We start from the raw sequence: 15,945 nt of genomic DNA, 5'->3' as shown, positions 1-15,945 counted from the left end.
CATAATGCAAGGTATCTAGCAGCCATCACAATTTTGTCCTCTTCTGAGTGAAGAAATAATCCACAATTAAAAAATGCTTGCTATTTTTCTCTATTAAATTACTCTCCTCTTATATTCCTGAGTAGTTTCAGTCGTCCTTTTCGTCTTTCTCTCTTTTTTTTCCACTTCGGTCATTTGCTTCAGTCCTACAGATTATTTAAATGAGAATTTACAGTCGTGTCGCGCAGAAACCAGCAGGGCATGCTGATGCACAAAACCGTTCCTTACCTCCAACTAAAAATAAACTCGTCCCTTTGCCTTTCTCCGGGAGCTGCCTTTGCAAGGTCTTCTGGCCAGGTCACTCCACCAGGGAATTTGTGTTACTTGCATGGCAAGTTCTCAATGACACGTATGTGACATGCACAGAGCAGTCGCATTCTTTTTTTAAAAAAGCAAGTGAAAACTTGCTACCACAGAGATAGCATTTGGTCAAATAAGACATTTAGGACTGCCTAAATCGTTAATTTTTAATCTTGCCTTTCAACAACTTTTCTTTTTAGCGTTACTTTCTCTTGAGAGCGGCAGTTTGCATTTTGTTATTGTTTTCTTCATCCCTTCCAGTTATACCTGAAATGTGATCTAAATATTGCCATGATATGGGAAAGAAATCAGTCTACTTCTCTGCTCCTAAACTATTTTTGTCTTTCCAGCCAAGGCCACGTTTTTTGAGAGGTTCCTTGTCTTTCCTTGAATTGCTTGCGAGCAATTTAAACTTCACATGGCCAAATTTAGCCGTGCTTTTTCCTGACTCCCTCGCATTTCTATCACTAGTACAAGCACCATTCTATTAATATTACTCTTTATTACCAGACAGGCACCTTTGACTCCTTCCTTTCCTCCACTGGGCATTCCCATGTTCGTATCGCTCTCTTTATTTTTATTTTTTTTGCTACTCTTATTCAATTCCCACTGCTATTTCATCCCGAACAGTAAGAGATGACCTTTTCTCTTTCCAGACTGTAAAATGCCTTATCTAGACTCCTCTTGCCTGCAACAGCTTTCATTCCTTCTTCTCTTGTATCTTTTACAATCCAGAAAACAAGGAGCTACTCAGATAATTTCTCTATTTTTTGATAAAAGGATGTGAGCACTTTCTTTTAACTCCACATACAGATTCACTTCTGCTTCACCACGGTAAGTTTAAATGTCTCATTCTTGCCCAGATGACTCACATGTTTATTTGAACTCTCTTGTCTTTTCACTTTGCGAATGATACCAACTTCGGTTCTTCTGAGTCTCCTACAACAGCCTGCAGATTTCTTTCAGTGCTAGCTTGTAGGTGTGGAAAGCTGCCTCAGAATTGGCTTTCCAGGTCATTAACCTTTCTTCAAAGAAACTGCTCCTTAAGAGGTGCTGTTAGTGTAGTATTCATATGAACAAATAAGATATTTTGAAAGGAGTTTTCATGTATACAATTCTCTCAAGATATATGTTGAAACATTCCCCTGTGCCATAGGTGCGCTCTTCTGAACCCCACAGACCCCCAGCCCTGGCACAGCTCTGCCTGGGGAGTAATCTGTTTGCATAAGTCATCTCAATGACACCTCACATAAGTCATCTCCATGATACCAACAGATTTACTCAAGTGAAGCTATTTATTTGTGAAGGTGCTTGCAGAATGTTCCTGCAGTATAGCTACTGCGGGGTCTAGTACAGCATGTGACTTGCTTTTGTGTACTATGAAATAATTTGTGTTATTTGTTTTCATTAAAAATATACTTTGCTTCTGTAGCTGTGGTAGTTAGAGATGGTTATAAATAGACTACCTGGATCTATCTTGTAATACTTCTAGCTGGTGATGGTGAGCAGCTTGACTGTGACTTGAAGAGCACGGTCTAATCCTTAGCAGGATATATAACCATGGGCCTGGTGAATAACTTCTTTACAAGCAAATTTTTTATTATTTATTAGGCTTAAGAACTATCACTTCAGAAATACACTATCTTGTTTTAAAACTCGAGTAACTTTTCCCTTTATTAGAAATACAATAAACTTACTAATTTAGCCAGCCCTGTATCTTAATAAAATGTTAGTTTACAGGCAATCTGCAGATTATCAGCGTTGTTCTGTTTAGAAAACAAACAAACTGCTCAGTATGGTATGAATGTATGGAGACTTCTCAATTTAAATTTTGTGTTTGAACTAAAATGTGTTAATTTCTTGTTAAGTCGATGAATTAGCTGCTTTTTTTCCTTTTTAAAAGCTTACCTTTGTGATAATGAAGGGTTTTCATTTAAAAACAAAAACATTACAATTATTCATAAACACTTGAACAAAAAAAATTACCAATTGAATTAAAAAGCACTTAAGAAATGGTATGCAACCTCATAAAAAGTAAAAAATTAGACTATTGGAAGCATATTTGAAATTAGCCTGTTCAGCTGCCTTCTAGTCTAAGAACATGCAGTTGCTAACTACATAAATCAAGGACAAGGAGCCTCTTAATTTTTTTCAGTTTTAATAATCCTCAGTGAAATTATTAACTGGGTAGAGTTTATTTAAGAGCAATTCATGGGCGGGAGGAAAAACAAACAGGCTTTCTTCATTCCTTTTTGACATGTACAGTAGTGAAAGAGCACTCGCTTGGACTACGTTCATGATTTAGGTCTCTATCCTTCTCCCCACCCTGCCCTTCCCATTATTGGACACTCTGGATGTCTGGAGAGGAAAATTTAGAAAACAGTTCAAGTGAAAGACAAGACAAACATTACTCATATGGTAAAAGCTAGAATTTGTGTTAGTGAGTAACCATCATATGCAACTCAAATGCCAGAAAAGTTGGATTTAAAAAAAAAAAAAAAAAAAAAAAGCGGCTCCTTCAGCTGTAGAATAAAAATGATCACAATTTACCTGAAACTTTTAACAAGTCCTTCAGTTATACTGAGGAAGCTCAGACTTTTATGTTCCTGGAGGCTGAAAAAAACAAAAACAGATATAAATAAGATGAAAATAAACCTTTTAATATGAAAAGTTTACAAATCATATATTATTTTAAGTGTGACTTAGGTCACAGAGCCTTAGTTTTATACATTAATAAAGATAAATTACAAAACAAAATCTGCTTAGGAAATACCACATTATTTTTTTCTTTTGAATTTAATTGCCTTACTCCTTGAAGTAATTTGTAGTGTTTGTGCCTTTGTAAAACCTGGATGTTTAAGATGAGTCGAATTTCTCTGAAATTTGGAAAATAGTATGAAGAAATAAACTGGTATGTAGAATCGCACAAAATCAGCAGTATAGCTCTCTCAGTTGTATGTCACCTAGCTTTTGGACATATTTTCGTTAAAAAAGCCTGGGCTGATAATCATTTTTCTGGAAATGACTACTTCAGAGGGGAACGTTCTTATAACTTAGGCTGCTGAGCCTTTATTTTAGCTAGAAACGAGCCGTCCTTGACATGAAAAGTCAAACACTGCTTCTTTTGGCACTTGCCAAAGTTGGCCAAACTCCAGTTGTACTACTGGTGTCAGGAGGACCAAACTCTGCCCAACTGGAGGTTGGAGAGCCCGGTCTGAATCTAGTGCTCAAGCCAGACGTATTCCTCGAGTAAATATTCTTGTTGTAAATTTGTGGTACTTGGAAATACTGCACAGTTGGCGTGCTTTAAGGCAAAACAAACCCAAGCAATTCCTTGCCATTTTAGCTTTGCTTTAGCCTCCTGACAACTTTATTTCTTCCTCCATGTTCAGTTTGAAGCATAAGCAACACCTGCTGGTGAAAACAAGGTCTATGAAACTGCTGAGCTGTCCTCCTGGGAGAACAAGTTTGATCATTACTATAAGCTCTGGTAAGTTGTTCCAGAAGAAAATAGTCTTGCGTATCAGCGTTTGGACTCTTAATTTTGGAAGGTGTCTGTAAGGGCAAGTAACTGGCTGCTTCCCAGAGTGCTCAAGTCTCTAATGATGAAGACCAAGTGTGATACAGCTGGTTTCCAGGAGCCTGGAAGCTCTGTGCTGCTTCTGAGTTTTGGTCGTGCAGCTAGTAGGTTAGTATGTTGGCAAAATTACTTTGAAAGTTCATACATCTTGCTATTACAGGAAAATGGGAGTTTGGTTGAAGCAGAAAATCCAATGTTACCGTTCATGTTCATTGATCAGTTTTTGAAGAGCAGCAAAGGAAAACAGGGAATAAAACACAAATAGCCTGAGCTGGGAAACACGTTCCACCGCATACCATGTGGGATAATTATGCATGAGCAAGTGTCACTTGTATATGATATCTGTAAGTGGAAGGATTTCTGCTTTAAGTAACACTTGTCAGAAGACAGTGAGGCAGTTTTCCTAGTTCGGTACTGTGAAGTGAATGAGTAGACTGTAATGATTTCCTGTGCCTATGATAACTAAAAGATAATATAAAATCAAGTAACTGGCAAACTATATAAAGAGATGCTATCTTTTTTTTTCTTTTTTTCCCCCAGTTCAAAAGCAAATTGAACTTTGCAATGCAAAGACCTGGTCAAAATGTTCTGAGCAATAGCCATGCAGAAATTCTAGCAACTACTCTTTAACTTCAAAATGTTCCCCCGGTAAAGGTAGCTTAAACGTACTGAAATATTTTTAGTGTGGGAGTTCTTAACTTCTGTTAAGAATCCTGAAAAATGGCCAAGACAGCAATACGTGAGTACATTAACATTCCTCCCCGTGAAGATGGATGTGAATCATGTGTTTGGCTGTGGCGTGTGTTTGTCTTAAGATCATGAGAAAATTGGAGTTAATTAGTAATCTGGACTTGGAAGATCCAGAAGAGAGATTCTGACAACTAGATCTACCATGTGCAAAGTGAGCAGCGCGTGGAGGAAGCAGGAACAGGCTCCTCTGCAGTGTCTCATGCTGGGTGGTGGTATTAGCTTCTCTGGGCCGAGTAATAACGAGATGCTCAATTTAAAAATATTTCTAAAATTAAAAAATGTTACTTATTTCGAGATAAAGCACGTCCTTTTACTCCAGAAATGGAATAGATACTTTTAATGAGGCATTTGTTGCACCCTTGGCACTGTTCAGTGATGGGATGGTAACCAGTGCTGCGGTATATTTTCAAAGAATTGTACTGTTTTAATATGAAAAGCTGTGGGTTTTGGACTTTGTTGATTAATATATGTTACTTGATACATTTACAAGTGCCAGACTGTGTTCTGTATTTATAAGACTTGGAGCCAAAAAGGAGGGGAGGAAGATGGACCTAAGTACTCCTGCTTGGGGATGGCTTAATGAGCACAAAGCAAACTTGCATTCGTTTAGAGAACCGGGATAGCCAGGCCAGGCTCTGGCAAGCGATTTCCAGAACGTGGCGGTTTGCCTCCTTGGTCAGCTTTGCCCCTTACCAGTTTGGGGCTTTCACAACATTTTTGTGCCACTTGATTCTCCTACAAGAACTAAAGCAGCAGGCAGGTTTAGCTCAGTTGGTTAGAGCATGGTGCTGCTAATGCCAAGGTCGCGGGTTCAATCCCCATATGGGCTATGCTGAAGGTTGGGCTAGATGATCTGCAGAAGTCCCTTCCAACCTTACTGTACCATCCTACGAAAGGAGGATAAAAATCCCTCCTTGGCATGACTGTAGGGTTTGTTTGGCCACCTAATTAGTGATTTTTTTATTATTATTATTTTTTAAAGCTATTGTAACTAAATATAGTATTCAAATTGTGTGCATGAAAACACTTTTCCTCCAAGACAGAAGTCCTGCTGGCCGCAATATTGAACACGATGAGGTTGACTCTACCTGTCAGGCCAGGAGCGCGCGTCCACGGAGCACAGGACGCGGTGGAAATTTTCCTTTGGCTCAAATTCTGTCACTCTGTGGATGCAATTTAGCAGAATAGCTGTGATGCTTGTTTGTGTTAGAGAGCTGTTACCATGAGGTAAGTCCAGACAGCCTCCGTCCAGTCATTAGAGCAGATGCTAATCTTTGTAATTTATTACAAAGAGAGGTAAATTGCCAAAAAGATGCGTAAATAAGATAAAAACCGTAAGGGAAGCTGCTATCTAAGCTTGGAGAGAAAAGTATTTCCATTGAATCAAATAACTGAAAATGTGTTATATTCCTGTATTAAAGTTTAAACTGAATCGCAAAACAAGCAGCCTCTTAAACAGCAATTTTTGCTTTATATCACCCGTGAAATATTCCGATTGTTGGTCCGAAATTCGGACACGTGAGCTCTGACCTGCGTGAGCAAATCGGGCTCCTACTGGTTAGCATCAAAGGGTCATTACGAACGTTAATTAAAAAAAATCGCGTGCTCGGAATTGTGTGCGTAAAGAAAACTCCCCAAATCCATCACTTGCCGATTGCTTCGCGTCTGACCTTTCTTCTCCGGACAGTATCGTTTCAAGGGATTTCTTTTATGCAACTCTGCTCTAACGACCCCCCCCTCCCCGCGCGTCTTCCAAGCGCTTCGCGGATGGAGCAAACGTGCGGCAACGGCCTCGCGTGTTCGGGGAGCCTCGCGGCACGCGCCGCGCCCGGCCGGGGGCAGCGGGAGCGGGAGCGGCCGCGGGCGCCGGCGGCACCTGCGGCGCCGGCCTCTCCGAAGAGCCGGCCCCGCCGCGGCAGGGCCGGGGCGGCGCCGGGGGGGCGCCGGGGCCGCGGGCGGCGGCCGCCGGGCACGGGGTGGGGGGCGCCCGCGCGCGCCCCCGCCGCCGCGCGCCCCCGCCGCGCGCGCCGCCGCCGCCGCCGCCGCCCGTCGCTCCCGCGCGCCCCCAGCGGCCCGGCGGGCGCCGCGGCGGCGGAGGGCGGGGCCGGCGGAGGGAGCCCCCAGCGCCGGGCCCCCGCCCTCCGGCGCGCGTCACGTGGGGCGGCGGCGGCCAATGGCGAGGCGCGCCGCGCCTGGCGGCCGCCATTGCTGTCAGAGTGGCGAGAGGCAGAGGCGAGTGTGTGAGGAGGAGCGGGTGAGCGGGGCCGCCGGGCGGGCAGCGCCAGGCCGAGGGTGGCGAGGACGGGCAGGGACAGCGCTCCCTCTCCGCGCCGGGGCCGCCGCCCGCCGCCCGCGGCACCGGGGGCCCCGCACGGAGCGTAAACAAGGCGGCGGCGGCGGCGGCAGGAGGAGGAGGAGGAGGAGGAGGAAAACACCATCCACCCGCAGCCAGCGGCGGCAGCAGCGAGGGGCGGCCGGGCGGGGCGGGGAGGGGACACGGCACGGCCGCCGCCGGCACGCGAGACAGCGCCCCCCCAGCGGCCGCCGCCCGGCGCGGCCCCCTCCGCCGCCGCCCGCCCGGCCCGGCCCGTGCGCGGCGGGGCCGCCGCGGGGGGCCCGGCCCTCGCCGCCGCCTCCCCGCCGCCCTCCCCTCCCCGCGCCGGCGGGGCCCGACCTGGACGCGGAAGCGGCGGCGCCGCCTCCCCCCTCCCCGCCGCCTCCGCCTCCGCCCGGCGGCCTGGAGCAGCGCAGGACGCGGCGGCGCCCGGGGCCCGGCAGCGCAGCGCCCTGGTAGCCCGCCGCGGGGGCCGCGCCGCGCCGCCTGAGCGCGGCTGGGCAGGGGCCGGCCGAGGAGCAGCGCCGCCGCCGCCGCCTCGCCGCCGCCCGCTCCCGCCGCCCCGCGCCCCCTGCCGGCCGCGCTGCCGCCGCGGCGCCGTCGCGGCGCCCGCAGGAGCGGGCTGCACCGCGGAGCCGGGCCCCGGTGCTTCCCCCTGCCCGCCGGGCCCGTCTCCCCAGACATGCCCCGCTCTGGCGGCCGGGCTCGCCGAGGATCATGACTGCAGCGGCGAACTGGGTGGCGAACGGGGCCAGCCTGGAGGACTGCCACTCCAACCTCTTCTCGCTGGTGAGTGCCCGCGGGCCGCGCGCCTTTGCGCCGCGCGTGTGCAGCTGCCGGGGGCTTTATAGCGGGGCCCGCGGGGCTGCCTCTGCGCTGGCCCCTCCCCCGGCTCGGCTCCCCCTGTTTATGTTGCTCTATAACGTGCTTTGCTGCCAGCGCGTGTCCCCGGCGAGTGCGACCCGCGGCGCCGGTGAACGGTGCCTTCTGCCCGCCTCCCTCGGCGCCCTGCGCCCTCCTGCTTCGCGCCTGCCGGCCCGGGTTTTTTTTTTTTTTTCTCTCTTCCTTTCACAGTGACAAACGCCATTTCGGCGGCCGCGAACGGTTCGAACGGTTCGTGCGGCGTGATTGCCTCCCGGACCGGCCTCTGGGCTCCTGGGGCTAGATGCCAGCTGTCCTTACTGTGTTGTCTCTGCTCTGCATAGATTATGCTTGGTGGACAAGACTCTTTTTTTTTTTCCCCTAAAAAAAACCTTAATTTTTTGTTCTCAGAAGAAAAGCAGTGGCTGAAAATATAGTGCACTGGCTAGCTGCATAACATAGATGCTGTTGTCCGCTCTGATCGGCAATTGACAACTCTGTTCTTGGATTGCATGGCTTAATTTTGCAGAAATTGTGGTATCGGTTGTGGCTAGCTGCAGGTCTGTAAGCTGAATTTAAAACAAGAAAACAACGTGCTTCTATGTAAGGGCAATGTCACTTGGAAATATCTTGCTTTATTTTACCTGCCACCTACAGCAACCTTATCCCTTCTGACTGGACAACAGCCGAGTGAGCGAGAGGGCTGTTAGATCACCAGATATCTTCTAATGCTACCAGGGCCAGTATCTAGGGGAAGGAGGGGTATAAATATATATTTTTTTAACTGCATATTATAGTTAAAACAAAAACTTGCAATATAAGTCTGGGGATAAAATGTATGCAAGATTTGTGGTTTATAAAAGCCTGTGCCCTCCCTAGGGCTCTGTAAGAATTGGAGGTGAGTGCAAATGTTTGTTTTTCTTCCAACAGAATGGAAAAGATTGTTATTGCATTTATAAAAAAAAATTAAGGAAAAAAAGAAAGTGAATTCAAAATGCAAATGCACAGTCTTTTTGCTGTGCAGTGGCCTGTCATTCCTCTGCCTCTGTTTTCTTTAATTTGTGTATTTTTTTGGCTCATATTTGTTAAGTATCTGGGACAAGGGCCGTAGTCTGTGCCTATACGTTCTGCTAGGAAACTGGCCCAGAGATACTCCTGTGAGAATAAATAAAATTCTTCTTTTGGTCTTTTATTGAAGCTCATATTGATTTAAGCTCATATTTAAGTTTCTGTTTGTAATAGCTTTTTCTGATATTTACGAGCATATAGAAATACTGTATGTGTGGAGACACAGGAACTGTAATGGTGATTTTTGAATACACTGTTCTTACGCGCTAAGAAAAATCTCTGATCCTGAGAGCAAGATAATGGATAGTTAGTCTTTCAGCAAAAATCAAATTGTGCAGTCCTCATTAATTCATGGAAAATTGATTAGCATGTTTTTGAGAAGCATAACTTTTCATGTAGTTGCAATCCGCAAATCTGTCACTGGTAAAATAATGTTGGTGTGCAATTAGCATAAACTATAATGTTAAGTTATTGCATGGTTATTGTGGTTGGTCTGTTTTTCTTTTCACCTTATTAGACTGAGGAAATGTAGAAAATTTTTAAATGCACGTATAACATTGGTGAAATAAATTTTGCAGAATTTTTTGGAAAGTGTTTTAATAATGGGTCTAATCTGCACCCCTAAACCTCCCATGTAATTTTGTGGGAACTAACCATACCTTTAAGGGGGTGGTATGTACTAAATAATAATTTTATTGTTTTCTGGCTCTACTTGCAAAAAATAACGGATAAAATGGTATCTTATATGAACGTGTATATATATATATATATATATATATATTTATATATATATATATATACACACACACACAAACATAGTAACTATTAGGGTGATTGTTTCCAGTTATGTTAGTATTTGTGTGTCAGGGAAAGGTCTCAATGCATTGAGAAGGGAAATACTTACTGATTGGAAATATTTGGCCAAGAGCATTGACCCTTTAAACTCAAATGTCGTATTCATTTCAAAATTTACAATGTGTTAAAGCTACAGTAGCCTGGATTACTAATTAAAAAAGCTCTTGCTGATTACTTTTTCAATACAACAGAACAAAAACACGCACAAACTAATCAACCGTTATTAGGAAATCATTCATTCTTTAGGAATAAGGTGGATTACAAAGCTGTGTTAAACAGCTTCTGCTATTAGAATTGTCTTAAATTTTTATCTTGAGCTTTGTTTTGGGTTTGAGTCAAAAAGCAATGATCTTGACTGCAGAATTACACTTGTGAAACAGCTGTTAATCTACCGTGGTTCTCCTTACCTGTTTCTAAATAGTATTTTTTCCTACAAGCATTTGTTTTGTTCTTAAGGAAGAACAAGATCCTCAAAGCCTGGAGAAGGCAGAGCTCTGTTGTGTCTGTGATCGGCTGCTGTAGCGGATTGGAGTTTAAATTTGATTTGGGTTAGATTTTTAGTTTGTTTAGCACTTCATGATTTTAGCTTATTTATTCTGTCACTTGCAGACAGTTTGTAGAGAGACTGTAGATAGACACTGTTTCTTCTGCATCTTTTGATGTGAAATGTTTTCTAAAAGTGCATAGCTTTCTAGTAACTGATTCTCTTCTGTCAGCAGGGTTAAGAAAATATGGTGATCCCTAGCTTAAACGACCCACATGAGGAGAAGGCATAGCCAAAGGTTAAGGTGTTAAAGTTAGAATTCAATATGCAGATGCTGAATGTGATCTTAGCCTTAAATATTTGTTACAGTTTCATGAAACATCACCCTGGTGGGTGATCCGGAGGGCTGTCATCTGCCGTGTGTATCGTTTTAGAACGAGGCAGGAATCCAGTGCCGTTCTGGAAAATGGGTTAATGTTTCCATGCTCTGTCAAGCAAAAAACCTACACAAAAAAATCCAGAACTTTGCTCTAAATGTGAAGTATTTTTAGGTAAGACAATACATCAGAGTGTCATTTTTCTATAGTGGTCATCAGAATACATCTCGGATATGGACTTGGGTTGTTTATGTTGCATGCAGTTGATTACTAGGCTGCTCGTAAAAAATATGCTTTCTGCATATTCTTATTTTTCTGCAGTCTGAAACTGCTTTGTTTCCAGCATAACAGTAGAAGAAATTGTATTTGTGTTTATCCTAACTTTATTTTTACAATAGTCAAATGTCTGCTGCTGCTCATGGAAAAAAAAATATCTTTTTATTAGAACAGTATTTAATAAGCTATAGTTAAAGGCTGGCTTATTTTAACACTAATTAAGAGTTGGCTAATGCTTATTTAGAGAGAAAATGTTCTGAGGTAACACGCTCTGTATTAAAACTTTATGCCAAGCTAGCAAACAGTCTTCCTATGAATAATCTTTAGTCATAAAAGTAGGTTTACTGAAATTAATCTGTTTTTTTTTTTCCTGTGAGTAAGGGTTAATCATGTGAAGATGCAGGCTTGCCTGGAGTATGAAGAAGATGTTTTCTCAGCTGGCTGGCTTAGCTGCCATCATGGAGCGCAAGGAGCAAGGCGGTCTCTGAGGATGGGCTGAAGTTTCATAACATTTCGTAGAACAGGGGAAAAGGTCAGCAAAGGGTGTCAAGAATGACCAAAAGTTTGGAGTAGCTTCATGCGATGAAAGATTAAATAGCCTCCGAGTAGAAGTCCTCAGCCAGAAGTTAAGGTGATTGCGTGGCTGGAATGTGATAGAGACTTAAAATCTTTAGTGTGAAGGCAGTGGCTGGGCGACGAATATTCCTTCTGTCTTTTGGTAAAAGCAGTAGTGGCTGTCCTAAAAAGCTAGTGAGAGGCTAGTTCAAAACGAAAGGTGTTTCTCTATGCGGTAATATGAAGTCAGTCTGTGCCACAGGATTGTGGAGATGTTAAAAATAGAAATGGGCTCTTAAAACAACTGGCAAATTCATAGAATTCATCAAAGAGTATTTGACTCATATGAAAGTCTTACCTTGTTTTTAGGGGCTTCCCAAAGATGGGCTGTTTTCTTTAGGAGAGCATGTATGGTAAGCACAAAATTTAGACCGGTGTTTGGTAAAAGAGACAATTATGACTGTAATGCAGCCTGCTGTTTTGGCATACCCCAAATCCCAATGTTGGGGTGGCTTATATGGGACTTTACAGAATCCTGTATGCTCAGAGGATTCATTTCAAGGCAGTCTTACAGAAATGCACTGTATGAAAGGCCAGGGTAGTAGATTTTTGTTCCAGTTAATGTTCAGAGGCAAATTTACAAAATCTGATGGTCACAGCACTGCTGCTTTTTCCTTCTTCCTTCTTTTTTTTTTCCTCCTTCCCAGTTTGCAAACAGTAACAGAAGTTGTTGGCTGAGACCAGTGGTTTTTGTTGCCATTTTCATAGTGAAATTGAAAGGAATCAAGTAAATCTGAGATGACATTTGAATTATTTTCTTAAAGGTTCTCGTGTTGTCAGAAAGTGAAGATTAGGAGCGCAGACATTGCTGGTGAGGTATTCTTTCGTGTTGCATAATTGTTAGTAAAAGACTTTATAGTAAATGGTTTATTGCCCCACCAAATCTCTAAGTAGTTGTAGTAAATTAACCAGTAGTAGTTCTTGCTTATTTTATTAGCATAAATGCAGCACTCCAAGCGGTAGGCTGTTATTTTGGCATGCAGTATGTTGCATCACTATGTTCTGTGTAGGTTTGAATATATTTTTTTATGTGTGTTAGTTCAACTTCTTAAAAAATATGTACATAAACTTCTCAAATTCTCCAAAAGTATTTGACCCTTTTAATTACCTTCATCTTTAATTTTATTGAGTAATAAGACAGAAGTAGAAAAGTTACATTAGATAGTTTGCTCACTTTTTGCTAATAAAATTTTTTTTGACTTTTAAATATCTTCAGTGATAGGCTTTTATTATGTTGTGTCAGCGAGTATTTAGCCATTTATTGGGTATCTGCCAGGGTGTCAGTGGAAGGAAAATAGACCTAGGTTTGCAAAGAGGTTGGGACATAGCAATGTTCAATACATTTGGTTTGCCTGGCTTAGGGAGTGGAATTAATGAATCTGTGTTAGGTAACTAACCTTTCCTGACTGTTGCGTAAGGAAAATTAGGTGCGTAGGAGTGGCATTTGCGGTTCAGGACAAAGTGTGCAGAAGAATCCCAAACTAGCCAGTAGGAAATACTTGAATGAGGTTTTCTTGAAGTCTTGAGTATCTTCTGAATATATATGTGTCTACTAGGGCTATGAATCCTTGTCCAGTGTCTGTGATCTGCTTTTTGATGACTAAGTGAGCCCATTGGTGAGGGGGCTGTTGTGAATATTAGTATGATTAAAAAAAAAATCCTCAAATATTAGATTGATATTTAAAAAAAATATTTTTAAGTCTGGGAATACCTAGGAATTTTTTTGTTCATTTCTAAGAATCTTAATTTGTGCTTGCTAGCTGCAACTACGTAATATTTCTGAATTTTTCAATATAATTTGTGCAGGATTGACACAACCTCAGTTCTCTAAAACGTTTTTGAACTTGATTTTTCCCTTCTGCTTCTGAGAGCATTTCCTCATGTGAAGCAGATTAAAGAGGAAACTCTTTGATCTTGTCTGTAGACCTTTCTTCTGTTTTTTCTTTCTTGACAGTGCAATTATTTTGGAAAAAAAAAAATTCTATAGAACCTGGAATTCTTGAATTAAAGGGGAAAAAGAATTTGTACTATATCTACTGAAATGTTAACTTGATGATCTTAGGTTACTAGTGAAGAAAGAATTTTTATCAGTGTTTTTATTTTTAATCTCTTGAGCATTCACGAGTGTTATGCCTAGATAAACATATGTGTGCAGATACACTGCTTTTTAAATGCCTAAAAATATCAGTGCTACTGGAATATCATGCTTACTCTAAGTAGAACATTTATGCTTAGCTGATGAAGCTTTTTGATTGCTCGATGAAGATTCCTAACCTTTGTCTCCTCTTTTCCGGGATCACTGTAGGGAATATACCACTGTCTGTCTCTGGTCTGCAGTTTACCTTCTCAGTTATGGCAGCATCCTTTTATCTGGGTTTGACTGAAACATCCCTGCTACAGTTTTACTCTCCCGTTCTGTCACTTGAACTATGTTGCTCCTCTGCATTCTTTCATCATCTCTCTCTGGCTGTTGCTTTGCCTCTGAGTTACATGATTTCGCTTCCAAGGCCTTGGTGGCCTATTCCTTCTCCACCTTTTATTTTTCATTCCGTACGGTGAGACTAACGCCTAACAGATGCCTGTTTAATTGAATTAGTACCTTTTGTTTTTCCTACTTGTTGCTCCCCCTTTGAGAAGGGTTACCCACCGACACCCCCAGACCTTCTTGGTCCCTCTGCTGCAAAGCCTTCCTCCGAACTCGTTCGTGGCACGCCTGCCGACGACCTGGCGCGGAGCAGGCGGTTGGTCTTTTGAGACTGCTGGCTCTTCGGCTGACCGGAATAGCTGTGTATTCTTTCAGGCCTGCGTGTATTCGTTTACTGATTTGTGTTCTTAGGGCAGGTTGAGCGTTTCTTTGTGCAGAGTGTAGCACAGTGGGATTGGGGCCTTGATGGTGCTATGGTAACACAAATACTATTAAAGGAATACTGCTCTGATTAGAAGCATGCTCATTTTAGTAATATCCTGCCAGTTATAAAAGTACACAAGTGCTTTCCATGGCCCAGTCCTTCTTTATCTGGAGTACATATTTGCCTGTGGACAACCTTCCTCAGCCCAAGCTTTTATATTGTGTTCACTTCAAACATTAAGCATTGCTTTAAAAATAACTCTTCTTTCCCCTGGTTCCATGACACCAACTGGTAGTTTCAAAGAGAAACCAGCTAATAAAAATATTCTACTGTACCAGACATCGAAATGCTACTAAAACACTATGTTGGGTTCCCTCTGCACGCAATTGTGAAGTACATACCACAGGGGAAAAAGGCCTGCGATACGAAGAGTGACAGCTTGCATCGTTTCCTACTGTGACTTCGGCTAGCTACGTAATTTTGCATTAGTATGATTGCTGAACTGTGGAATGAGAATGGCATGTGAACATAAACTGCTTTGATGCCTTATAATAAGTTTAGTTTTTCAGACTGGAAGTTTCTTAGCATTTTACTTAGCAAGAAGTTATTTTATTTATCTCGCAGATGTAAGAAAGTTTAGGTAATGTTTCCTTTGGATTGTTCTAGGAATTTTGCTAAATTTAAGCTTTCTGTTGAATATATGAGATTGTAGTACAATATCAGAGCAAATCACAGTATTCTCAGAGTATGAACATTAATTTTGGTATGTATTATTTTTAGATCCCTGGATTTATGGGAGTAGTTTAAATTGTAACTCGAAACCAAAAAACTTCTCCCAAAGGGACAATTACAAACAGTTAGAAAAATCAGTTTGTAACTGTTCTTTAGAATAACAAATATATCATCTACTTTAGTTAATCCTGGAAAATCTCTTTCCTTTCTTATTGTTAAATAAAACTTTAAATAATTTGTTTGAACTACATGAACTGTCTCTTAACGACATTTTTTCCCATGATTCAAATGCTTTGTAGGTGGTCCGCCTTTCTGAGTTTTGTTGTTGTTGTTGATCTCTTGGTTCTCTTTGTTAGTTCTGTTGAGCAGTTAAACCATATTCTTTCTCTTTGAGTCATTTGTGGCTTAATTCACTATACTGAGCAGAATTGCAATAGTGTGTATGGAAATATGACTCCAGCTTTTAGTGGCTTTCTCTCTTGATTCTTTGAAACAGGAAACTTTATTGTGTGTAAGCTGTTTTGTAGTGTGCTTGTTGGCAATATTTACGTTCGTATGACTAACACACGAGGCCAAACGTACGAAAGACATTGTCCCCTTCCTAAGGGATGTGCTAAATAAGCTTAATAAAAAAGGAGAAAAATGCAGTCTTGCGAAATTAATTTTTAGTGAAAGATGAGGCACAGTATATTTCTGTATCATTTCTCATGAAGCCTTTTCCTGTGCTTCTTTTAATATAGTTCTTCTATACCATTCTTAGTTGTTTATGGGGGGGGGAGGAAGAAAAAAAATGCGGGGGAGGGGTGTGATTTGCAGGGTAAAAG

The 15,945-nt window shown here is 42.5% G+C and overlaps 1 protein-coding gene across 4 annotated transcripts in view; it reads left to right on the top strand.

The window, feature by feature from the left end:
- The first annotated feature begins 7,607 nt into the window (after positions 1-7,607).
- Positions 7,608-15,945, top strand: part of MED13L (mediator complex subunit 13L) — a 202,894-nt gene continuing 194,556 nt past the window's right edge. For all 4 annotated transcript variants that reach the window (XM_062589962.1, XM_062589961.1, XM_062589960.1 and 1 more), the window contains exon 1: positions 7,608-7,793. In XM_062589962.1, coding sequence (XP_062445946.1) covers positions 7,722-7,793 — 72 coding nt within the window. In that variant the 5' untranslated portion in view covers positions 7,608-7,721. The remainder of the gene's footprint in view (positions 7,794-15,945) is intronic.

Source organism: Rhea pennata, chromosome 17, assembly GCF_028389875.1.
Source record: "Rhea pennata isolate bPtePen1 chromosome 17, bPtePen1.pri, whole genome shotgun sequence".
Classification (NCBI taxonomy): domain Eukaryota; kingdom Metazoa; phylum Chordata; class Aves; order Rheiformes; family Rheidae; genus Rhea; species Rhea pennata.
This window is presented reverse-complemented; position numbering and strand designations above follow the sequence as displayed.